Below are 26,659 nucleotides of genomic sequence, written 5' to 3'. Positions count from 1 at the left end.
GGGAGCCGATAGGGAGACAGTGCAGGATAGCCTCAGTCCCAGCGCACGTCTTTTCTTTAAGTGCCAAGGCTCTGTTTGGAAGGCAAACATTTCTCCCTTCTCTCCTGACCCTCTCAACCCAATTGCAGACATTCTGGGCAGGTAGAAGAGCGAGCTGTGAATTCAGTGGCCTGTACTAGGTTGGAACCCCGGCCTTACCACTAACTCATTCTGTCACATGGGGCAACGTTACCCTCACTGGCCGGCCATTCCCATAAGAACAAAACGGGGGCCAGAGTGTGTTCCACCGCCTCCGTGCGGAGCCTTAACTGGGGTGTCTGCGTATGCGTTGCAGCAGAGAGCCAGGCAAGGGGGTGGGGGGGCACTCAAGAAAGCTGGTCCCTTCTCCATCCGTAGTTTGGCCCTCCCCGCATCTCTCCATCCCTGATATTCACAGGAACACGACACGTTCACCCTGGGGCAGAATGCCAGCCTCGGTTCCCTCTGGGGCCAGGCAGCCCAGGGAGACTGGCTTCTTAAAAGGTGTATTTGGTGAACCCACTTTATAAGTCCGTCTTCCAGGTAGACATCGGCATAGAAGGACTGGTCATCGTTGATGATTCGTCCACCTTTGATGAGGAGTCGGTCACTCTGAAAAGCCAAGCAAAGTATTCATCGTCACTGGAGAAGAGCCAGGAAATGTTTTCCTCTTTTTAACTTTTACCATAAAATTTTCCAACTATTTTCAAAAGTAATGACATAAAAATGTCCCCTCATATCCATCACCCAGATTCAAAGGGTTCAATACATCGCCATTCTTGTTTCTCAACTATCTGCCCCCCACAAACATTTTTGCTTTGTTTTTTGCTGAGGTATTTTAAAACAAATCCCAAATATCATATTATTTCATCTATAAATACTTCAGTATATATCTCTGTTAAGGAGTTTTTAAATAAACATAACCGCAATCTATTATACCAACAAACCCAGTTAACGTTAATTCCTTCATATCAGCTAATAATCAGACCATGTTCAATTTTATTTGATTGTCTCACAATGCCCTTTTACAGTGAGCTGGTTTGAATCGGGATCTCCCCAAAGTCCCCTCGCTGCATCTGGCTCACAGTCCTCTGCAGTCTGTTGAAATCTGTACCAGCCCCTCCTCCCTTTCCAATATCATTCATTTGCTCAAGAAACTGGGTCATTTGCAGCACAGGAATTTCCTAAGGCATTATTACTGAATGTAATGAAATTCAACTTAGAGACATCGTAAAAGATAGTGAAAAGACTGAAAAAAAATGCTACTCCCCCAGAACAACTTCCAATCAACATTCTGATCTTTTTCTTTATAGTTGTGACCCTAGCACCCACGTCCATTCACTCATCCGTGCACCCATCAGATACCGGCAGACTGCCTTGGCTCCAAGCCCAGGGCCAGGCCCCGAGGAGCCAGGAGGAACCAGGGACAGAGCTGGAATGTGCTCTCGTGGAGCTGGTGGAGGGAGAGACAGAAGTTTAATAAGTCCCGGGGTATGTGGGGTTACAAGGGGAGAAGCGTAGGGTGCCTGTCATGCGAGCAAAGTAAAGGGCTGCAACCTTATTGGGGGTCAGGCCAGGCAAGCTCAGACCTAGAAAACAAGTCAAGATAACCTGGACCAAACAAACAGTGGGGGAGAAGGCCAGGTGGGGCTAATGTTCCGTGTCTAGGCAGACAGAACTGGCGGCCAAGGCCCAGAGGCAGCGAAGAATGCAGCAAATTATTCGAGGAGCCAAAAAGAACACACGGTTGTGTCCTTTTTGCATTTTACCATAAGCGAGTCCCAAGTTATTACATGTTCTGCACAACCATAATTTTTAAGTGGCTACAAAATATTCCATCTTATAGATACACAATAAATTGTTTCATTATTCCCCCACTGTTGGACATTTAAGTTATTTTCAGTGTTTCATGATGATACACATTGCTGCAATGAACATCTTTGGGCACAAAGCTTCTCCCTTAGCTTGGATTATTTGTTAGGCTAAATTCTCAGAAGCTTAACAACTGGGTCAAACAGTCTAAACCTCTTTCGTGGCCCTTGCGACCAGATTCCTTTCCAAAAGTGTTGCTCCAGTCTGCCATGCATGAGATCACCAAGCACCCTGGATTATCATCAATATTTGTTAACTTGCATTTCTTGGAGGCTGAGAATTTTTTTCCACGTGCTTATTTACTATCTGCATTATCTCCTAGCTGGAGGTGTGGGGATGAGTACAACACAGCCTCTGCCCTTACACCCCACCCCTTGGGTAGAGAGAAAGACAGTAAACAGACAATACAACTCAGGGTAGCCACTCCTGAGGGAGTGTCTCACATGGCTTCCTCTGAAAGCAGAGCCTGAGACAAGACCTGGAGGCAGGCAATGTATCAGGAGCTAATTTCAGGAATCAGAGTGAGGAAATGGGGAGAGGGAGGGAGCAAGGAAATCCAATCCAGGGTGCACACTGATCTGCCAAACACTGTGGACAAGTGGGGCTTGATCCCACCAGCACCCTCTGAGGCACTGCATACTATGCACCTCAGAGTGGTTCTAATGGTCCCATGGCATCGACCATGAGAAGAAGGCAGAGGATGCTGTGCAAGCCCAGAGACGAAGGGTTTACCCCAAACCAAAAAATCAGGGAAGGCTTCCTGAGCAGACGCAGAGCGTGCAGCCTGCTGCTCAGAACCCTCTGTGGGTTCCTGCATCAGTACTGTATTCCCTCAGAGTGAAAACCAAGTCAGAGAGACCCTACTTAATCTGCAATCCCACCACTAAGGCAAAGTTCACGCTCGCACTTGCTCCAGGTCTCTGCTCAATGTCACTGAGAGCACGATACACCACCGCCCCGCCAGCAGACCCCACGTTCCTTACACACTTCATGTTTACAAAGTACTTATTATAGTACATCTGACATACTGTATATTCACGTTTGTCTACAATGTGCCTCGCCCCACTGACATCAGAGCTGTGGTGTGTTACCCTACTGGCTGTGTCGGGCACAGTCACAGGGGGCCAATCGTACACAGGTTGATGTGGATGGATGGTGCCACCTGGAGCTGTGCCCTGCACTTGTCCTTACGAGACTGTTAGCTCCATGGGGGCAGAGATTTACCTGTTTTCTTCATTGCTGCATCTCCAATACCTTGGACACAACCTGGCCAGATGGATGGATGGATGGATAGGCAAACGGATGCCTGAACTGATTCTTGAAGGATGAATGGGTGAAGATGGAAAGGAAAGGCATCACAGCCATGAGCCAAGGAGTTATGGACTACCAGCCAGGAAGAGCAGTATGGAGCAGCATGCCCTGTTCCCCAGCAGGAGGGTCTCTGGAGGAAGGGGCTTCAAGCTCAGTCACTCCCAGGCCCAAAACCTGCCTCTCACCCTAAGATAGAAGCCAGCCACGATGTGCACATCCGCTGGGAGGAGACTCGCCAAGCCCTCTGGAGGATACTCCAGGACCAAGGGAAAGAGGCGGTTCAGGCTCTGCACATCCAGAAGCAAAGACAAGCTGGGGTGCAGGTTTCCCTGAGGCACCAGAAAGCAGGGAGACGTGAGTCATCAGCAGCTGGCATGTGGCGAGTCCAGAACACTGCCTCCCGCGGACAGCCGTCTGCCTCGTCACATTTAATAGTGGGCTTTTCAGGCTCAGCCCGAAAGGTGGTATTTAACATGCTGCGTGCCAGGAGATCAGCCCCACCCTGCACTGCTCCTCCTAGAATCAGATGGTTCAGCTTGTGTTCAAATCCACACCCTCTCCAACTACCAGCAGGTACCGTGTGCAGATACCGCCAGGGGGCCAAGCATGGTGTTCTCAGGTGCCAGTATTTTCCTAAAAAACTCAGCCCATAATGAGGCAAGAGCTGACATGACTTCCTCACTGTCTTCTTTAAAATTAGTGGTGCTTTTGCCTTTTAATTGGCCTTTTCAAATCCATGTTCTTTGGAATTCTAGCTCAAAGGGGTTTTAGTAGATGTTGTCCAAAAAGAGGGCTCCCAGGTGTAGTGAGCTTAGAAAAGTCTGGGTTAAACAGAAGCAAAGACTGTCTTTACAGCAGGAACTCTCAGATCCTTTACTCTGCTGACGTGTAATGTGAATATTCAAGAGGCGAACTGAATTTAAATCTTTTCCAAACTTAGATCATTTCATTTTGTGGAAAATCTGACAAGGATAATTTTCAGAGAAGACACCTCAGGAAACGTGCTTTATGAGAGAGATGCTGTCTGTGCCTGCTTGTGCTGAATGGTTCTTACGGAACATGGGGTCTGACCTAACCTCAGGGGGACACAGGGCTCGGAGACGGGTGACCTCCAGTTCACACAGCTAACGAGGGCGGAGGCTGGGCCCAAGGTCTCCTAACTTCTTGTCCGGCGTTCGCTCCATCAAACACACTTTGTCACGTTGTTAAACATTTTCACACTCTAGAAACTATGACACCCCACAATCAGATGCAATTTAGAAAGAACTGAGGTCTGCGATCCAAGGACCTAGCTCTCCAGGGCTCCTTTTCTTCATGCAGGAAATGTGAGTGTCAAGTCTCACGGTCTGTACACCAAAAAGAGTGAATTTTGTTGTACAGAACTTTTTAAAATTTAATCAAATAAGCCAAAAATTTAAAAGAAAAGTAATACCATCCCTGTCCACTGCCTCTCACAAGATTACTGTGAGAAGCAAACAGATAGCAGATATGAACAATGACAAGGTCTGTATAAAAATTACTAGTTAAATATGTTGAAGAAAATAAAACATCTAACTAAAAATCCAATAAAAATCCAGCCGTCAGAGACTCCCAGTTCATTCCATGGTGACAGCAGAGTCCTAGAGAGAATTATGCTCCGCACGGCCCATGACCTTGGATGGGTATTGTGTAAGAACAGAATGGCCAGAGTCAGACAGATGCAGGTTCTGATCCTTGCCCACTTATTATCCATGCGACTTAACCTCTCCTAGCCTCAGTTTCCTCATCTATAGAATGGGGATAATTGTCCTCTCCTCAAAGGGCTGTTGGGAGCACTCCATGGGGTGTGCATGTAAAGCGCTTTGCACAGACCCAGCACATGTAAATACTCAGTATAGTTACCCACTGTTTCTTTGCCATTTTCTATAGCAGGAACTACACTCAATAAATATTTACTTAAGGAAGGAGTGTGTGCAGCGAAAAGAAAGAGTCCTTGCCCTTAAGGAGTGCTCATCACCAGGCCTTTGCACCCCAGGGTGGGAAGGGCTGGGACAGAGGGCAGTGCAGGGTGGCAGAAGCACAGAAGAGGCCTCCACTCCAGCCCCTCTGGGGGAATAATACTTATTCTGAGCTTGAATAATGAGGAGGAATTAGCCACTCAGCAAAGGAGAAAAGAGATTGCAGAGAGGGGAGTGGCAAATGCAGAAAGGCTCAGAGGTCAGAGGGAGACTGGCGTGCGTGGGGACCTGTGAGGGGTTCCTCTGGCTGAAGCACGACCTCAGAGTGGGGAACCCAGAAAGCGTGCAAGTGCCAGCTCACGGGGACTCCGACGCCACGTGTAGATAGGAGTCTCAGCTCCATCGCGATGGTGAGGGAAGGATTTTCATCAGGGAAGAGCTCAAACATGCAAAAATTTCTGAACTAAGAGACCACGCACTGGGCAGAAGCAGAAGAAGGGAAATGATCTTTATATTTTCCCCAAAGCTGAGATTTCTCAATAAGAATAAGTGCAAGCCAAGTTTGAAAATGTGTCAAGGGCCTTGAAACTGTTCATGACTTTTGACCTAGAAATTTAGTTCTGGGAATTTGTCCTCAGGAAAATATCCCAATCAGGTCAGAAAATTATATGCAAGATGTGATCCAGAATTAATTGCATTTATATAACCACACCACTAATGGGGTTTCATTCAGCTACTAAAATATTTCCCAGGCATTTTGAAGGATAAACAAAAGCACTGGACAATAAAACGTTAGGTGAAAAAGCAAAATACCAAACTCTCTGTATGGTAGCCATCCAGTGGGGTGTAGATCTTTGTGGGAGTAACTGACTCCCCTCAGCGGAGACTTTGGGGTGCCTCCCCCATGTTCCCCCTGCCCCTTGCACACCCCTCTCCCACAACACTCATCACACATCATGGTCATTGTTCACATACCCATCTCCTGCTGGGCTGGACACTCTTTCATGGTCAGGAGAGCCCGGTGAGATGGTGTGATTCATCTGGATATTCCCAGGACCAGCCAGGGGCCTTACACAGTATTTAGCAAATGTTTGCTGAGAGGGAGGAGAGGAAGTAACAGACAAGAGGCAAGGACAGAGGGAGGAAGAAGAAAGGTTTGAAATGAGAGAGGAGGTAAGAGGGAGAGAAAAGAAGCGTGAGATAAAAGAATGATAAAGAGGGAAGGAAAAGTGGAAGAAAGAGGAAGAAACAAAGAGAGGACGGAAAGGAGGGGAGAAAAAAGGGAAAGAAAAGAGTAGACTGATGGATCAGAAACCTCTCTTTTCTGCTTTTAAAATCCCCTGAAAGCCTAAGCCCACTGCCTAGGAACAGAAGCTTGCTCTGTGCAAAGCCTGTACAATACAGAGGATGCTGAAAGGCCTCTTCATGAGGGGCCCACCCAAACCTTGGTGCTGGCAGTAATCCCATCTCTACTGTCAAACAGCCCAGGGAAGGGCAGGGCTTCTTCTCCAAATCTGCTATTATCCCCCATCCAGCCCCAACTGGCAGGAGAGAGCTGGTGCTGGCAGGATGCCTTTGTTCTCTTCACAAACGTTAAGTACCATGTTGACCACCGCTTACAAAAATTAGCCTTTAAAGCTTCAGGCATCCTTACCCATACAACAGCAAACTAAACAACAGTCAGCCTCCACTAGGAGGGGAGGTCTAGATCACAGTGAATTTTTTGCATCATCGTCTATCCCTGAGCGAAGCATTAGCTTCCCTGGTTCTGTTCTCCCTCCCTCCTGTTCTCCCTCCTGCCATCTCCACCGTCAAGTCAGAGGAATAGAAAATCCATTAAGGTCTGAGCCTCAGAAGAAAAGAGAGGTGCTGTTCTCATCAAACCAACACCTAGCCAAAAGTCACTAGTTTAGCAACCTTGGCTATCTGGAAAACAGCAGAGAACCAAAGCTGTTACTACAGAGACAGGGAAAGACAGTGGCTATGTCATCAGGAGGGGACGTTTGAACTGGTTTCTGAAATATGAGAAGTTCATGAAGCCAAAAATGGAGGAAAAGAGGAACATTCCAGCAAAATAAATAGTATATACACAAACAGTGCTGAGGAAGTTCTAGGTTCCATGCAGCAGAGGAGGAATGGAAGGCAGAAGATGTGTGCTATCCGTGGTCCTGAAACGCCGTTGGGCACTGGGACAGCGAGGTTTCTTCAAACCCTGGGAGGCTGAAGATCTCTCTCCCTCCTACCTCATCCAGCATTGTAGCTCCTCACTGCTTTTCTTTCTCAGCTCACCAGCATATTTTTAATCTTTGCATTCCCACAGAACAAAAATAATCGTGGCCTATGTTTCACAATGTATGTAGTTGGTTTCAAGTACTTTGAACTCTTAGTACCACCCTTTCAATACTTTAATTTTTCCACTCCAGGAAGTTGGAGGGAGAGCATCTGACCGCCATGTCCACTCTCCTATAATGCTTCACCAATGCAGAGATTGGAATCTGGGGTTAATGAATAGGTGAGTATCAAAAAAGGATCTCAGAGCTATGGCCTTCACACTGAGAAGGCAGCTCCACCCAGGGGGGTGCTGCTGGGTGCACATGGATTCTGACGAGGCTACCTGATTCATCAGTGGGAAGGAGCTCAGAGTAAGTAATGACCAGTCACTCCTGGAAAGACGAAGATTCTCTTCTCCAAAGGGCAAACATGGAAATGAGTTCTCAAAAAGATCAGGGAAGCCCCATTTTGGTAGAAATGTGCCTGCCCATGCACTGAATGTAGGTGGAACTGCTTTCTCTTAAGACAAAGGAAATATCAGGCGAGTTTTGAAAGTCATTAGTCCTTCAAACTCTACGAGCCGCTAATGTTGAGGCTGACATTTGCAACTCGAACATTCAATAGGACAGGTAGGCACACCTCAGTCATGCATGTACAACTCACAACATGGCACCAGAGCCTCAATGATCCCCAAAATTGGGGGCTGCCTGATAAAAATTTCAATCCAGGAGCTTTTGTCAAGATTTTCATTACCAGATCTAGCTTACGGGCCAGGAGTATATGTTATTAACAAACACCCCAGATAATCTTGCCGTAGACCCTCTGTGGTAGACTGTGTTGTTTGTTCCACAATTCTTCCTGCCCTCCCACCCTCGTCATGCTCCAAGGTGGGTACAGTGCTCTCCCCGCCCCCCGGGCTGTGGGCATGCCCATGTGACCTGCTTTGACCAACAGAATGAGAGTGGATGGGAATGCACCAGTGTGAGTACAAGCTTTAAGAGGCACATGGGTTTCAGCTCCATCTCTTGAGAGTCCACCCTCTGCCATGAAAACCGCATGACCCAAGGAATGGCACCTCCTGCAGTCCGAGTCCCAGAATGAGATAATAGGAGGGGTGTACCTGACCCAAACAGAAGGCTGAAAACAAATCTAGCTAGGCTCTGCTAAGCCTCTGCCACCCACAGACCTGTAAGTAATAAGTATTTGTTGTTGTAAGCCATAGAATTATGGGGCTGCTTGTTATGCAGTATTAGTGCATCAAAGCAAGTTGATACACCATTGAGGTTCTGTGCTGGGAGCGACAGCCACACGGATTGCTGTCAGAGAGATTTTCTAGCTCAAATACTTCATAACTCCATGACTCACTTCCTACATTAACAACCAGGGCCCCCTGCCTCCCAGCCTCCCCTCGCAGATCTCCTGTCCAGCCTCCTTGCAGCAGCAAGGGCCGCCACACAGTGTAGCTGCACACTCATTTATTCAGTGAAAAGCAGCCCATTTGCCTTTGATTTCGCCTCGGGGGACAGCCTGTCAGCCTGTGGCCCTTTGCCACACTTTCCAGGAAAGCAGCCCTGGACGTGGTAACATGTCTGAGACCGAATCTAATTAACACACATTTGTTCTCCACTCATATGGGTAGGGGACACAGTGACAGTTTCCTCCTTCGTGAATCAGAAATACAGGTGGTCGCCATGGATCGCAGGCTTCTTCTGCGAACTCAGGCCCGTTTCCACGACAACTGCAGTTTTAACAGCGAGATCTCAGGCCCCATCGTACCAAGCAGACATTAAGGAAGTACTCCCTGATGAATTGAATATCTGGTTTTAAAATATTATGCCTCTATCACGACCCCAGAACTGGGCAGGGCCTTCAGGCTGCCTGGAGGAGGAGGATGTCGCTACATCTGCATCCATGTCTACACCCATTCAGTGTTCCCTTGTCTCTGCTTTTTATCTTATATAAAGCAGTCTGAACAGAAATCCTTTGTCTTTAAGAAAGGCACATTCCTGAGTATATACTAAGTGTCAGCTCTGCATTACATGGGTTTTCATTTTTAATTCTTAGGCCACCTTCAAAAGTAGGTATGATTGCTACAAATGAGGAAACCCAGAGAAGTGAAGTAATTTGCTCACGGTCACACAGCCAGGAGATGGAGCCACATTTGAACCTATTGCCACCTAGTACCTATAAAGTGACAGCCCACTGCCCCCTGGTGGTCATCTCATGTTCTCTTCGCTGTACCTGGTTAACGCGTCTGAGCCTCAGTTCCCTCCTCTGCAAAATGGGGATTAGCAAGAATAGACCGCATATACGCATCCAGCTATTTATCAGGCACATTCCCAACTCCATGCACCTCACCCGCCCTCCTGCTAGAACTGTTGTGATTGTGCTCAAAAGGGAGTAAGGTGGATTAAAGGCCTCTGAAAGCTGCACAGGGCTCTCCAGTGGTAAGATATTAAATACAGAGACCCATTCTTCTAACCATCGTTGACAATGCTCCCTGAGAGCCAGGTGCTTTCACACTTATTTAACAGTCATTTAACAAAGAGGCAGTGCTGCCTGATGGTTAAGGACAGGGGTGCATAGGCCAGACTGCCTGAGTTCTCATCTGGCCTCTCACTTACTAACCTGTGCCTTGGGCAAGTTCAGCTCTCCATGCTTCAGTTTCGCATCTGTAATGCAGAGGGTTGTTTTGAAAGTTAAAGGAATTAACATGAGGACAGCACTTGAAACAGTGCCTGATTTTTTTAAGTCCTTGCAACCAGGGGAGATAGATCTCATTCAAAAGCTCAGCTCCATCTTCAACTTCTCTCTAACCTCTCACACCCTACACCCAACTCTTTCCTAGATCAGCTCCAGAAATGTTCTCCTACCCCCCTGCTGATTTCCACCTCCCACTGCACCTGCCCCAGGTCAGCTATCGCCACCTGTCTCCCTGCTGCCTGTCTTGTCCCCTCCACATGCCAGGCAGAGCGACCTTTCTGAAACACAAATGCAACCATGTCATGCTTTTCCTTAAAACCCTTCACCAGCCTGTCCTCACACGTAGGACAAAGTATGCCCTCCTAGGGTCTTCCAGGCCTGACCCCGCCACTCTCCCAGCCCTGTGCCACCATATTCGTCTGCTCACACCGCACTCTGGCTCCCTAAGCAGCACTTCACACTTCCATGCCTTCCTGTGCCCTTCCTGCTGCCTGGATTTCCTGCCACACCTGCTCTGTCCACTGATTGCCAACTCGCCCTGTCAGGCGCAGTGTCCTGACTCCAGGAAGACGCGGTCACCCCTGGAGTTCCCACAGCATCGGGCCTGCGCCTCTGGTTAGCCTTGTTTCACGTCTTCATGACACTTCGTCTTCCACCCCATTTTAATATGTCTCTTTCTCCCACGAGACTGTGAGATCCTTTACACCAGAGACCTCAGCTTATTCCCCTACAGCTTCTTAGCTGGGTGCCCTGTGGCAAGATACCTAACCTGTGTGTGCCTCAGTTCCCTTATCCGTTTACGGAACTAATCAAAGTACCCACCTCACAGGATTACTTAGGATAATATGTAAAAGCACTCCATACACTGAATACTGGTCTATGAAGTACAACGTTTTATGCCAAATGTTCTGTGTCCACGCATTTGAGGAAGCAGGAAAAAGTGCCCATTGCTTTCATTAGCTTCTCAAAGGAGTCTAGGACCCTAGAAAGCTTTTAAACCAGTTTAAAAGGTGCCTAATAATTAAAGTTCTATTTTGGATCCATTTTGCTTTGCACGCCCAGAAATAAATGATAGCAAAAAGAAAAAAGAAGGAAAGGAAAGGAAAAAAAATCCAAACATTGTACCTGGAAATTGTGCTAGAGGATGAATAAAGAATTGGGGCCATCTGGGAAAAGGGAAGGTCTTAGGTAACTTAAAAACATCTTCCAGAGCCTCTAGGACTATCAGTGTAGAAGGATAAAGAAGCTGTGAAAATTCTGAGTGCAAAAGTGTGGCAAAAGGCAGACTTTCACTCCACAGATAAAAGAGTTTTCCAGCAACAGAGCTGTCCAGGAGTAAAGTAGGCTGCTCTGTAAAGTGGTGATCTCTCTGTCACTGGAGGTATGTAAGGAGAGGGTTTGGAATTCTTATACTAGATGGAAGATGCGGAGTGAGAAAGAAGCAATGGACACTATTTCCTGACTCCTTAAATTCACAAACACAGAAAATTTTACATAATTTAAAAGGTTCCTTTCAACTTTGAGGTTGTAAAAATCAAATATTTGCTGATATTTTATTAGGGCTTAAGCCCTAAGCGTCTACGAATATGGTATGATATAAAATACATGGCAGCATATTTGGAGACAGGTACAAAATCTCAAACAGCCACCTGTTTGCTTTATGCAATTCTGCATCAAATCCATTGAGCCTTCCCCTGAAATTGACTCCAAGTTCTGATCCCAAGTTGTTATTCAGTCAATGCCCTGGGGTGATGTGTACTTAGATGATCCAATGTATATATGGAAGATGCCTCCTGTAAAAGCTTGCTTTTCACTGTGAAATGCAGTGAAGCCCATTAATAAATCAAATCTGCCCTCTCCCCACTACCAAAGTACCATTTTGGAGGTCTTTTTTTTTTTTTTTAGCTTCAAAGCTCTTCAAGCAACTCTCATCTCCTTCTGGATGGTAACTACTTAAATGCTAAATCCATGGACAGGACATTTGTTAAGGAAGGTCAAGTGCAGGAGTGGCCGACCCCTCACTCAGCAATGAAGCACAGTTTGCAACCTGGGCTCCATTCATCCACTCCCACAGTAGGGAGGCCCTGCTATGAGTCATCAGAGTGCAAGAGCGCTCCTGAGCAGATGCCAAGGAGAATTAAACATTGTCCCAATCCTCTAAGCATTCACAGTCAAGTGGACAAACCACCAAAGTTACTGAAGTGAGCCTGCTCACTATTCCCAGCCCCAGGAGAAAGGATTCTCCATAAGGAATGGGCATGGCTTATACAAAGGCAAAGCGCCAGAGAGGGTGAGCCTGGTCAGGGAGAATGTTCCAGGTGCCTGGGCACAGGCCCAAGGAAGGAGAGGGGAGCTGCAACCTCATATGTCCACAGCCATCACTTCCCTGCTTGCTCTTGTTTTCTAGACCAGCCTCTCTATGAAGCATCCTAGATCCCATTTCGTTTACCAAACCACCAACACCAATTCAGAGTTGTCTTTTCTCACTAAGAGCAAAGTTATGATTAGCTCTGTGTATCTCTCTAGGGTAACAAATCTCAACCTTTGTGTTCAGAACATACTTACAAATAGTATAAAAATCTGCAGCATTCTTGAAGGGATTAAAAACCTAAAACAACAACAAATAAGTCAGCAATCATTACCGTGCCATCCTACTAGAGTGTGACTATGTCTGTCTCACGGGGCCTTTAAGAGCTCCTTAATTGCACTTGCTTACTCTTCAGCACCATGGCGCTGTCCACTGCCCTGACTCTGTTCTCTTATATGCTCAAGAGGCAAAGTCTTCTGATGTTATCTTTCCATGGCAGGAGCTTCCCTTTACTCTCAAAAAAATGAGACTTTATTCACCACGGCTCGGCTTGTGAGTGCTCATGTCTCCACCTGATAGACGTTACTAGATCAATTTGTAGATTTGGTTGTGGCAAACATAAACTTTAAATTTTGATCAAAATTTACCAGCACATCCACAGAGGACTTTTTCAATACACCACTGTGCTCACAGCACACAGACTGAGAACCACTGGTTGCTGGAATATCTTGCATTTTCCTATCTTCTACAAGTGCCTCTTGTACACGGGCTCCTAATCTGTATCTCTGGCCCTTGCCTCTCACCCCTATTCCAATCTGTGTTTCTAACTGTCCAGTGAGACACCTCAATTTGGTGCTCATTTCCAACTCCAATTCAACCTAAGAACCAATGCAGGCCTTTTCTTCCAAACTCACCCACTAGACTTTCTGACCCTCATTATCAGCTCCAACAGGTGTTTATTAGCATCTCTTATGTGCCAGAACGTTCACATTTAATCCTCAGATCTCCTCTAGGAAGACTAACATTGGGCTTCTGCCCATTGATTTACGCCTTGATCCTGTGACTTGCTTTGGCCAATGGACTATGAGCAGACATGAAACGCGCCATGGCTGAGCAGAAGTTCTTAAAGGCATTTCACGTTGCTACCAGTCTCTTGTGCTTCCATCCACTGCTCCTTCAGCCTGGGTGTGAAGGTGAGGAGATACAAGGAGCAGACCCATTGTACACCAGCAGCCAGAAGCAAAGCTACAGACAATCCAAGGCCCTCATGTAGCATAAGCAAGAAATAAATGTATGTCATTGAGACTTTGGGATTACTTGCTATGGAACAAAGCTGACCAATACACCATCCTACAGTAAGAATAATAGCTAACCCATGGAGCATGTACTATGTGCAGGCCCTATTCTAAGCATCTTACATATATTAAGTCATTTCATTCTCAGGAAAAAACCTTATAGAGTATTATTATTATTATTACACCATTTTACAAATGAGAAAATTGCTGCATAGAGAGAATAAGTGACTTGCCCAAATTACACAGCTAGTAAGCGGAAGAGCTAGGATTCAAACCCAGAGTCTGGCCTCAGAATTCACATTCTTACATGCTGCCTTTATCATTCCATCCTCCCAGCTCAAGAACTTCCAGTGGCTTCCTATTACATACAGAATAAAGTCAGAGTGTCCTATAACTTGGAACTGAATTATCTAATCCAATTCTATACAGAAAAGGAATCTGAGGCCCAGGGAGAGGAACTGACTTCCCAAGATCAAATATCCCATTTGCATTTGAGTCAGACTTAGAGCCTGTGTGCCGCCTCCATCGCCTTGGGTGCATTCTGTCTGACTTCCAAAGCCTTGTGGAATGCCGCCATACCCCACCCATTCCAATTTATTTCAAGTTCTTCACCCTCTGATTTTAAACTCCTCACTCTGTTCTGACCATAGTCGTCCCCATCCCAGGTCTTGTCCACGCTGTTCTGCCTACCTTGCATGCTCCTCCCTTGTCTCCACCAATCAAATCCTTCAACACCAGGCTCAGCTCGTGCCATCCCCCAAGTCCCAAGAAGCCACCTCTCTGCCAACGCTGAGTCCCCCCTTCTCTGAACTCCTCCAACACCTGTGGTCTGTCCCATAGTTCACCCTTTCATCATTTTTAAGTTGCTCCATGTGTGTGCACTTTGCCACTTAGATGGTAAGCCTGTTATGGTCAGGAAATATGTATTTTTAACTGTCCATCACACCTTGCAGAGTTCAAGGAACAGAAAGATACGTGGCTAACACTCACTGATTACCTGCCATTCTGAATTTTCATCTCCTCAAAGAGAGAGCCTGAACTTGGGGATGGAACTATCATCTGTTAGCCACTCACTACGTGCCAGGCACATTCACATATGTCGTATCACATGTTTCCACATGCACAGTCTTGGCCAAGTTCATTATAAGAAACAAGCATGCAGGGCTAAGTTGGCATAGTTATGTATGGAAGATCTCATAACTTGTTACCACTTTTATCTCCTCTGAAACACTTTGTAAGAATTTAATTTAATCAAAATAATTTTTCCCCTAAGAATATGTTTCAGTTCTCCCTCTCTGATCATGAACTTGATGTAACTGAGGGTGTTTACTTCTTTGCCCTGGATGACAGAAGCTCGGGATCAGCATCACAGGTCCAGTCGCCCAGCTCCAGTGGTCCAGATCCCTGCAGGTTTGTTCTCTGCTCTTCCTGGGTCCTCAGTCCTGGTATTCTACTTCCATCTGATTTCACTATGTGCATGACAAATCATTGTAGGCGTCTCAAATCCTTTGTGTAAAAAGGCAGGGAAATAAACTGAGTATCTATAGATAGGCTGAATGTTACCCTTGGGAAGCTTAACAGGCCTCACACTTTTTTGCATATTTGTACGTTAGAGAAACTAATTCAGTCTGATGTGATTTTTTATTTAATGATCTCTTTCTTCCCTGCTCATCTTTACTGTTTGATCTAACACACACACACACAGATTTCAATCGGAAAGTGATTTTCTTAGCAGGCAGACCAGCCCAACCAACCTCCCTGCTTGAATCTGAGCTCTTCATCCTCCTAGGCCACTGCAAGAACCTTTTCACACCATTAAGTCTCTGGAAACCCTAGTTTACCCTTTGGGAAACAGGCTGCTTTCCTCACAGGACTGCTCTGGAAGCCGGGTGAGAGATCATGGAAATTCTGGTGAATGTTGTAATACTCTGCAAAATCACAAATAGCACTCCTGAGTCTTAACTATGGTGGGGGACACTCTTGTCTCCCCCCACAGTTGAGCAGGGCCCCCCTTCGGTGGCTCGGTTGGAAGCCAAGAGCTTCCGAGGGCCATGCAGCCACGTGCCTTTGTTTGCTCAGAGCCACGCCCAGGGTATTCAACTCACTTAACCACCACAGTGGGCACCACAACAGCTTTAGCTAAGTTAATCCCCAGCTGTGCCATTAATTTTTTAAAAAGCCACACATGAAACAGAGTTTTATAAATATTTTAAACAATCCTTGGGGGCTGAAGCTAAGTGTTTCTGCTTTTTTCCCTCTTCTCCATCAGGCTGCTCTATTATCTCAGAAGAAGGGTGAGGTGGAGAAAAGAGGAAAAGACACCAGGATCATCATCAACATGAGCAGAACGTTCTTGGAATTCAGCCGTCCCCCTGTCTTAGTTGCGCTGTGCCTGCCTGGGATGTCCCCTCTCCTCCTCTGCTCAAGTACACTCTCTCTGATCGCCGATTTTACTTTCAAAGCTGGGACCTTACCCCCATTGTTCAGATGAGGCTCACAGGGGCACAGAGTGACCCAACATCAAGCAGGTAGGTACTTGGGGATGCAGCTGAGAGCTGTATCTTGGTCCTTTGTCAAGCCCCTGGGTCCCACCAGAGGCCACACACACCACGGCTACCAAAAACATCTTAACCATCTCCAGCGTTTGCTCTAACTGCACCGAGAAGCCGCACTTGGAAACAGAGGTTGGGCTCCCACAATGCTGACTTCCTTCCCTTTCTCCCACATGCCACACTTGCCACACTCATTTGCCCCTGGAGCTCCCTCCACTCACACAGAGCCCCTCCCTCCTCTCTGCTCTCCTGCCTCCCTCCCCTCCCAGGACCAGGTGGGTGTCCCTGCTGTGGTCTCCTCTAGCCTCCTGCATTTCCCCTTATCACAGCCCCCACAGCTTGCTGCAATTTCAGGCTGAAATGTCAGTCTTTGCTAAACCCTGGGAGGGCAAGGGTCAGCCCGTCTCGTTCCCACTTTCCCTAGCACCCAGCAAGCGCCCGGCACAGACGGGGTGCTGCTTATTACTATGAACTTACCAAATGAGTACCACTGAACAGTCAAGGGTGCAGCGTTTGGAAAGCCACAATGCCCACCCAATCATGTAACGGCCTTCTGGCTCCTGTCACAACACATACATTATCAGCAAGAGGTCCTCAGGAAGCCGAGGGTCCTACCAAGGAGCTCCGTCCAAGTCCATCCTCTCCGGTTTGTTCTTTCTCCTCTAAATCACAAATCTTTCTGGCCAGGGTGGGCTATGTGGACCAAATGAAATGCAAATGCCTCATCCAGGCCTCTTTCCCAGGAGCTGAGAACGACTGTCAGCATCTCTCTTCCCCATGCTATTGACGCTGTTGGAACCACTCCATCTGACTCTCGTTTACACGCAGGTGGACTACTTGCAGCTCAGCCAGCAGTTCTGAAGCCCTTACTCTGCACCCAACACACACTAAGCGCTTTGCCAGGGTCCTCTTGGACGCTCGAGGGCCCTGTGAAGCGGCCAGTGTTAGGCCCACTTTGGATGTCAGAGCATAGAGGCTCAGAGAGGTGGCAGAGGGGAGATGTACACCCAGATCCATCTGGTGCAAAACCCTGGGCAGGTCATCTCCACTCCAGAGGGTCACACCAGAAGGCAGGGTGACCGCTGCGGCTGTGCAGACTGAGAACTGTACAACTCCGGGGACGCCATTCCCACAGACCTGCCTCAAAGACCATCTTGCTAAACTTCCTTCTTGGAAACTGGGGTCCTGAAAGGGGCACACACCCACCGTGGGCCACAGTCACAAAGACACCCAGGGCTCCCGACTTATCAGTCGCTGTACCACCCTACCCCCATCACCAGCCTCAGTTCCCCGGGGGGGGGGGGGGGCAGGGTTAGAGAGTCCCAAGGCAGGGACCTGCTCATACAAATATCTCAGTACTTTCCTCCCACACTGCTTAGCCTGGGACAGCCACATTCCTTCCATTGATTCTTAGCTAATGTGACTAGCCACTTAGACCGGCGTCTCAGAGGGCAGGGAGTAGGGATGGGTAGAAGGTGGTCGCCACCCTCAGGAGTCACACTTCTGGATGGGAACTCAGCAAAGGTCTGCAGGCAAGACCTGAAGCTGGGCCCAGGAGGGATTTTCTAGGGAAGGGAAGACAGCCCAGAGTTGGGCAGGATGCAGGGCTGCTCTGGGGAGGCTGGGGAGGCGGGGGGCCGGTTCGTTCCCAGCCTTCATCTCACCTCCGCCCCCAGCCAGTGCTTCAGCCTCTGGGAGCTTTATGTGGACAACGCCTCTCTCAAAGGATTTATCGAGAAGATTCAATAAAACAACCTGTGCAATAGGCTGGGCAGGTGAGTGGGATATGTTGGCTCCCTCCCCCTACCCAAGGCTGCCCTCTTGCAGGTGCCCTGGGGCTGTCCCTGATCCTGGATTCTGGATAAAGAAGGATGCTGGGTCTCCCGTGGTCAAACCTCAGACATCTCTCCGGAGGATCCCATCAGGTCCACAATCCCGCCTCCCAGCACCTGGCTGCTCCATCGCCATCACCCACCACCCAAGGCCCATGCGCTTCCCCAGCGCCTGTGGTCCAAGTTCGATTTGGTTCCGCTCTGGTGCCAGGCAGGGATGGGGTGGAGGCCAGGTCTCTCAAACGATGGGCCTTCAGCTCCCACCGTGAGACAAAGCGTAAAGAGCGGGGATCCTTTGTTTCCGGCCACACCCAGGAGCAACAGCAGAACGCTCAGCCCCCACTACCATCCCCACCCCCCAGTGTTAACCCTTCCGGGGCCACAGCCGCCAGTGCCGCCCCGTCAGGTTATTTTTAGCTGCGGTGAGGAATGGGAGGGGCGCCTCCATCATGGCGTTGTCTCTGGGTCCAGACTTCCCCTCCATCAGCATGGGCGGGGAGTGGGGGCGGTGGTCGATCTTTCTCCTTCCCTTGGCGGGGAAGGAACTCGGCCGCTAGGTGCAAGAGCTGGACGCTGCGGAGGCCGCGCGCAGGAGGTTCCGCTCGAGGGCCAGAGGGAGGGGGTTCGGACCCCGCGCCCCTCCCTCTTTTGTTCAGCTCCGCATCCTGCCTGTCCACGCCATCCTCTGGCACATCCCGTGGGGAAGAGGGGGCTGCAAGCCCGAGGGGAGAGGGACCCGAGGCTCCAGCCCCGCCCAGCCGTGCGGGGCTCTCCCTCCCCGCTCCCCCCGCCCCCCGCATTGTCCCCAAGGGCTGGGGGGAGGGGGCTGCAAAGCCGAGAGCGGCCCCGCCCCACCCGCCGAGACGCGGGAAGCCTCGGCGGACGCCCCTGTCGTCCCCCCGCGGATCCCGACCCTGGCGGCGACACCCCTCCCGCAAAGAGCAGCGGGGGGGCCCGGCCTACCGTGATGTGCGGAATGCTCTTCTTGCCCTGGTAGGACATGGCCCCTCTGGCGCCCTCGGCCCGGCCGGTGGACCTGCGGCGCTGTCTTTCGCTCTGTCCGGCGCTCTCTCGGTCCCGCTCCCGGCGGGCGCGGCGACAAAGGCCCGGGAGGGATGAGGAGAGGGACGGAGGCTCGGCGCCCGCGCTGCCCGCACGCCCGCTGCCCCGGCTGCTCGGCCCGCCCGCCGCCGCCGCTCCGGCTGCCAGCACCGCCCGGCTCCGCGGAGGGCGGGAGGAGGAGGGAGAGGCGAGGGCGGGAGGAGGGGGCTGCAGACAGACAGCTCCTCCCGGCGGCGCGGAGCCGAGCCCGATTCGCCCCTCTCGGCTCGAACCAGGAAGCGCTTCCCTTCCGTTCCCCCCACTCCGCCCCCTGCCCCCCCAGCCGCCCAGCCCCGCCGACCCCCGCCCCGCGCACACGCCCTCGGCTGGGCCCCGGCCTCGCTCTCGTGATGGGGAAGGGCTGGTTTTCGGGGTTCATTTCCGAAGCCAGAGACCGCCTTCGGATGCGCAGGCAGAGCCCGGGGGCAGCGCCACAGGTGTGCGGCACCGCGTCTGGGGGCCTCCCCCGAACATCTGCCTGGAGGAGGGGATGTGGGCCGGGTGCCAAGGACCCGCCCAAGCTCTGAGTGTTCAAGGCCCTCCAGGATCAGGCCCAGCGACCGCCCCTCTCCGGCCTCTCGTTCCACAGTCTCCGTTTGTCCATCTGCCGCGCCGTTTCCTGAACAGACCAAGCACTTTTCCATCTTCAGCTCCAAGCCTTTATTCAAGCTGTACCCTCTTCCTGAATATCTTACCCCAGACAAAAGCTTACCCATTCTCCCAGACTCATCTCCGATGTCTCTTCCATAAAGCTTTTCCCCCTCACCCTCCCACCTCCATCATTCAACCAGCCTCTCCGAGGGCTCAGCAGGAGCTTCCCTGCCAGGCCGAGGGGGTGCAGCAGGGACAGGAGAGACAAGGCCCTAATTAATGGCTGACCTGCTCTACCCCCTGCAGCGGCTCTCTCATCACACTGCGGGCTGGCATTGGGGCCACCAGGTCACCACCATAGTCTTGCCTAACAGACAGTGATTGCTTGGAGGGTCAAACCATTGGCACTAAGGTCCCCACAGCCCCGGACAAACTGGGGGACAGGAGGAAGAATAGGACCTCCTGCCTCCCAGAGGAAAGCATACACCAGCACCATGATCCAGATGTTGCTCTGGGGAGAAGAGGGCAGGAGGCCAGGGCATAGCCTTTTTTTCCTGATGACAGGAGAGGAAAGGAGGGAAGAGGGAGAAAGAGGGGAGCCCCAGCAAGCCCCTACAACACTGGGCAGGTGTCCCAAATCTCCAGGCAGAATAAGATGACAACTTTTTCTGCCCCTCACTTTCTGCCTGCAAAATCCAAACCCGCAGGCTCTGTAAAAAGACACATCTTCTTTATTTTCAAGATGCCACCCAGAGGGAGCGTACGCTAGGCGTGGTAAAGCCCCCACCACACATGTTGAGGCCTGAGGCCCTGACCTCCACCACCACCTGGAGGCCAGTCCCTCAGCCCAGGACAGGAGACCAGAGATGCCTTGGCCTTAAAATGTAGGTGACGTTATAAGTCTACAAAGAAGCAGTAGCTTAGTATTCCAGGAACACTAGGCCATAATTTTCCCATTTTACCAGTGGGAAATTGAGGCTTACAGAGGTAAAATACTATCTCAGGTGCAAAGCACATTAGCTGCAGCAGAGATCTATCTGGAAGCCAGGTTCCTGCACACCTTGTCTAGAGCTCATTTCCCTACACTCATTCATTCAGCCTCAGCTCTGAGCTGGGTCCTAAATCCTTGTTGATGACTGGACATTGCGAGTGGGGTCGCTCTCCCTCCCCGTGACTCCTACGTTCCCTTCCTCAGCATGGTTAAATCCTATGTTCTATGCACCAGGACGTCCCCAGGGGTCAGTCTGGGCAGGGAAGCACCGGGGCTGGGGACAAGACCACGTGCGCACCGGGGGAGGGGCACCAGTCCGCGATTGGCGAAACAGACCGCTGCTCCCAAGCGGACTTCCCGAGTACAAAGCGCCGCAGTCGCTCGGCCTGGGCCTGGGCAAACGCTGCGCTTGCGCCGCAGAAACCCCTCCTCCCTCCCCAGGAAAGAGCTTTATGGGCGGGGGAAGGGCTGCGGCGCCCGCTGCAAAGCGCAGGAGCAGCGAGGCCCGCCCCAGAACCCGAGCCCCGTGGCCGCTCCGTCTGCAGAAAGTAATACTCTCCCCGCAGGGAGACCGCGAGCCCCTCGGCGCGCCGAGGCGCCGCCTTTTGTCCAGACCCCGAGAAGCGATGGAGAAAGGGGAAAGACGACCAGAGGGAGAGAGGAAGGAGGAGTGGGAGAGGTGAAGCGAGTAGCATCCCCAGTGCCAAGGCGCAACTGCGGAGCTGGTCCAGGCAGAGCCCGGGAGCGATGCTGGCGCTGGTGACACTGACCACAGCTCCATCAGGGACCCAGACAGCTCCCGGCCTTGCACAAAGCGCTCTCGCCTCCCTGATACTCCATCACGCCTTGAGGGAGGCTGGGAGGAGAATGCCCATTTCACAGATGGAGAAGCTGAGGCTCAAGAGGGCCAAGTGCCAGGGTTTCCTGGTACTGGTCCCGGTTTCTCAGTCCGCAGCCCTGAAGTCTCCCGCTCGGGCTCGGAAGCAGCGATGCCAAGCGAGGTGGGCCACCAGGGAAGGAGGTGGGCAGAGGGAGACAAGGAAGAGGTAGAGAAAAGGAGGCGGGACGCTCTCGATATCTCCCTCGTCCCCACCCCCACCCTGCACACCCTCACTGTAGACCTCCCCCTCGCGGGGCGCCGGATTCAGGACCATGGAGAGTTCCCAAGTTATGGGGACAGAAAGCCTCTGGCGAGGGGATGGGGACAGGTGGAAAACCACTACTGCGTTGTAGCAGCCACAGGCCGGCCCAACCCCACTCCTCCAGGAAGCCCTCCCAGATCTCTGTCGGGATCAAGCTCTGCCTCCTCCCGGCTCACTTTATGATTCTCACATCACTTAAGGCGAGAAGGGTTAATAAAAACGATAATAGTAAAACTCAATAACGAACATTTATTGAATGCTCACTACCTGCTGGCATTAACTGATTTAATTCCATTCTCACAATGACTCTGTCGCCCACTTTGGCCTGGATGGGGACACGGGGTGCCGAGTCGGGATCCCAGCGCCTGCCGGGGATCGAGGACCGGAGCATGCTCAGGCATAGAGTTCTGGGCTAAGCGGACAGCCAGCCAGCCCTCGGGTGCTACAACTTCCGTTTTCCAGACACCTGGCCCTGACCCTCACCCATACATCCCAAAGCTGTGCCATCTACCCATCCATCTTTCCCCAGTTCCTTGGCGACTCCCAGTTCAAGGGAGAAAAGCCACTGGGCCCAAGGCCTGGCGTTCCCTCTCCCTGATGCTCCCCCGCTTTCAGCCGGGAAAAAATCTCCAAGTCTTGGAAGCTAGCGACCCTGGTTCAAATCCCCACTCCGCCTCCAACTTGCTCTATCCGTGAAGTGAGCACACTGGCGTCGTGCTGGGGGACTCAGGAGCGTCCCCTGAAGATGTAGGCGCTTTGGGGGTAGCGGTTTCCAGTTCTCACTGCCCGACGATCTAAATCTTTAACCAAATCCTTCCCCCAGGAAGCATAGGAGGAGCACTCAGGAAAAGCTCCTTTAAGCTTGAAGCTGTGTGACCACTGAACCCCTCCCAGCGCCTGGTACATAGTAGGTGCTCTATAATTGCTAATGAGTGAGTGAATAAATGAATGGACGAATGCGGAATGGAGCTCCCCTTCTTTTCATGAAGCAGAGAGTGGGGATCCCTGGACTAAATTCGCCCCAGAGGTCCCTTCGCGTTTTAAGGGTCCCTTGGTGGCTTTAGCCAACTTACTTCCCTCCTCAGAACCTCGCTCTCCCTTTCTGCAGAAGAGGAGCAGGGGACTGGATCTCCAAGGACCCTTTGGAGTCTCACGGACCATGCTGGCCAACCCTGACCGAGTCGCACAACCTCTCCGAACCTCTTGTGTGATGGGGTGGGGGAGGGGCCTTCCATGGCTCTCCCAAGCTTGGCAGCAGTAGCCTCAGCACTCTGGCCAGGACACTGCCCTCGGGCATGCCCCTGCCCAGTGGCCCCGAGGGCCCCGCCCCCACGTCTGGTCCGCGCGCGTACCTGGCCATTGTCCCGGCCGAGTGGCAGGTCACGGGGCGCGGGGCAGCGGATACGCAGTGCGGGCGGCCGCTCGTCGCGCTCGCCTGGAGAGCTGACGGCCGAGCCCGAGGGCTCGCTCACGTCGCTGGCGGTGTCCTCGCTGCCGCCGGGCCCCGGCAGGCCGACCGCGTCCAGACGGCCAGCACTGCGCGGCGTGCGCGCCGAGCCGCGGCGGCCCACGCTGTACGCGTCGAAGTCGATGGTCTTGTTCTCGTAGGCGCCCTCCACCGCGGCGAACATGCCGCCGTACTTCTGGCGCGGCGTCTGCGCCGCGCTGCCCGGCCGCGCCAGGTACACGGGCAGGTCGTCCTCCGTGTTCCACGCGCGCCGCCGGTCCGCCATCCCGGTCCAAGGCCGGCCGCCCGCCCGCAGCGCCAGCCACCCACCACCTTGCGCCGCGCTCCGCGCTCGGTGCGGGCCCGCGGTGGCCCAGGCGCTACTGCGGCCAGGGGAGGGGCGGGGCGGGGCGCGAGGCGGGGCCGGGGCGGGGCCGGGGCGGGGCCTCCGGGAGGCGGTCGGCCGAGCGCAGCGGCCAGCTACAAAGGACCGGGAGGCGGGGACCGCGGCGAGGGCGGGGAGCGACGATGACGTGTCGGAGCCGCAGCGCTGAGGGCGGGCAGCTGAACCGCAGTGCCCTCGCCACACCCCCACTCCCCACCCCCAGGCTGAGCGCAGGGCGAGAGGAGAGCGAGCGGTGGGAGCCGCATGCATGCACACACACGTACACACACGCTCCCGCGGCACACACAGGTTGGTACTAGAACACCAGACAATTACGCCATACAAACACGTGAGAGACGCACAAACATGCTCACACACACACGAGAGTCGATTACACACACGCTCCCGAGACACACACAGGATCGTTCACGCACATTGTAGATAATTTCGCACACACACATGCTTGTACTTATTCTTAATCAATTACACACACATACGCCAGAAATTCTCGTAGTCACTCAACGCCGCGCGTACACGGCATCACACCGAGATCGCACAACCGGAGAGACACTGGCACATTGGACACAGCATTCATTCACTCAACACTAATTATTATATCGGGTGCCTAGCACGTTGTTGGTGCTGGGGACAGTGCCGAGAGCAAAATAAACCAAGAGCTGCCCTCCGGGAGCCGACATTCTAAGGAGGGAGGAGGCAAACACACATAATGTACCAGGCAGTGCTAAGCACCAGGAAGAATATACAGCAAGGTAAGAGGGACACACTAGGACCACATTCACGCAGACAGACATGCACGCGAACTGGTGACTCACACACGTACCCGATGCTCATTCCTGCGACACTCATGCAACAAAGAGATTTTCAAACGCTCATGCCAAAGGCAAACTCAGGAGGTGACTCCACACAGGTGCACTCATAAACCCCGACAGGACGCCTGCACACAAATTCACACTAAAGATGGGGGAAGTCGGAAGCTTAAATAGAAACGTTCCAGAGAAAGACACACAAAGAGACAGATCACCACACACACACTCCTGTCAGTCACCCAAACAGGCAAATATTCCCCATTCAATGGTCACCTCCCACGACCCTGGGTATAGCCTACCCTTGCTGAGCCAGGAGCTTGCAGCCTGGCAGTCCCTGGCTTCCTCTGACTAGGGCCACATGGAGGGTGTGGGAGCGTGGGGGCGTGGGGGTCACTCTGCTGGGGCTCCTCTCTGCCCTTCTTCAAGGCCAGGCTCCATACCCTCCCTGAGACACTGTCCCTCATTTCTCCGAGTTTATTATCAGGCAAAGGGTCCTAAGAGCCTCCGGGGACCAGGCGGTCCCAGCTGCTCTTTCTGGACGGGCAGAATCGCCAGCTGCTGACTGGCTTGCTCTGAGGGCGAGTCCAGACAGGCAGTATCCAGGCTGGGTGGGGTCCTCAGCGAGGAGCATCAGCACCTCGCGCTGCGCCCCCCTCTCCGCCTTGGTCTAGGAGCTGTTCCTTCAGCACCTGGCATGGCCGGGTCCGGAGTCCCAGACAGACAGATAGCCGGACTCACATTTTCCTTCTTGTGACTGCTGAGACACGTGGACTGAGGACTCTGGGGACATCAGCTCCATGGCCTCAGCTGACACCTCCCCGCATTTGCTATCTTTCAACCCTGGAACAAACTGGTCTGTGCAGTAAGTCGGTATTATTACCTCCCCACAGGGCAGATGAGGAAACAGGAGGGGAGAAGTGAAGCAGCCGCCTGGTGCCTCAGATCTCACTGTTGCTCAGCCAGGCCTGGAGCTCAGTGGGCATTTAGCAAGTCCCTTTTCCGTGCTTGAGAGAGAAAATAGTGCTTGGAACACAGACATGAATATTTATGAAGTCCCTGCCTTCAAGAAGCATATATTATAGTAGAGGAGAGAGAGTTGGCCATAAATAAGGACAGAGAGTATCATCCCCAACCCTCATCCTGGCCTCCTCCGTCCTTTTGTCCCCTGGCACCCTGCACAGATTTCTGTCACAGATTCTCCTCTTGAAGTCTACAGGACTCTAGGCTGCATTGCGAGTGTTTTCAGTGAAAACTTCTATCTGTCCTTTGAAATACTATTCCAGGCAAGGAAATTTCATACTGAAGACCACATAGGAACTTCTAAAGCTCCACAAATATTCGTAGTGACTAAACCTATAGAAATATCAGAGAATCCAAGAATTTGAGTTAGACAAATTTGAGGTCTATTCTCATACTCTATGCCTGAATCTGCTCTCAGCATCTTGAAGAGACAGTCTCTTGAGCTTTGCTTAAATATCGCTGGTGATGGAGATCTCATGACTCTCCAAGAAAACTCTTTCCCTTGTGAGAAAGGGCTAGGCAGTTGGCAAGCTTAGGAGGGAGTGACACAGGAAGGAGGAGGGAAAGAGATGTCTTCATGCAGAAGCAAGAAAGGATAATAATAGTTTTCACTTAAAGAGAGTTTCCCACATGCCAAGGACCATTGTAGACACTTTACATACAGTAACTCTTTTAAGCCTCACAGCAACCTTTGAATTAGGTACCATTTTAGCCTCATTTTACAGATGAGAAAACCCAGGCTCAGAGAGATAAGTAACTTGCCTAGGATCACAGCTGGAAAATGATGCCACTTAGGATTTAAACGCAGTAGTCTTGTCCCTGAGTCTGCATCTTAACCAGTACCCTTTACCCTCTCCCAAGAAGCCTGGCAGAAGAGGTCCCACTGGGAGAAGGTAGATAAAGGAATGGACCTGGTGTAGTCAGAAGAGCCTAAATTTTTGAATTAGAGTTCTCTCATCCATGCAACCTTGGGCAACTAATCATTCAACACTCATCCAACACACATTTGGGGCACCCACTATGTCACAGACTTTATATTACTCCTCCTTACTCCTC

The 26,659-nt window shown here is 51.4% G+C and overlaps 1 protein-coding gene across 3 annotated transcripts in view; it reads right to left on the bottom strand.

Moving 5' to 3' along the window:
* CRMP1 (collapsin response mediator protein 1) overlaps positions 1-23,682 on the bottom strand; it is a 72,616-nt gene extending 48,934 nt beyond the window's left edge. For all 3 annotated transcript variants that reach the window (XM_058546702.1, XM_058546704.1, XM_058546703.1), the window contains exons 1-2: positions 23,277-23,682; positions 542-630 (exon numbers count right to left, since the gene is read on the bottom strand). In XM_058546702.1, the coding sequence (XP_058402685.1) occupies positions 542-630; positions 23,277-23,657 (470 nt within the window). In that variant the 5' untranslated portion in view covers positions 23,658-23,682. The remainder of the gene's footprint in view (positions 1-541; positions 631-23,276) is intronic.
* Between the last annotated feature and the right edge of the window lie 2,977 nt (positions 23,683-26,659).

This window comes from Diceros bicornis, chromosome 8, assembly GCF_020826845.1.
Source record: "Diceros bicornis minor isolate mBicDic1 chromosome 8, mDicBic1.mat.cur, whole genome shotgun sequence".
Lineage (NCBI taxonomy): Eukaryota > Metazoa > Chordata > Mammalia > Perissodactyla > Rhinocerotidae > Diceros > Diceros bicornis.
The sequence above is the reverse complement of the archived record's forward strand: the minus strand, read 5'-3'. Positions and strand labels throughout refer to the sequence as shown.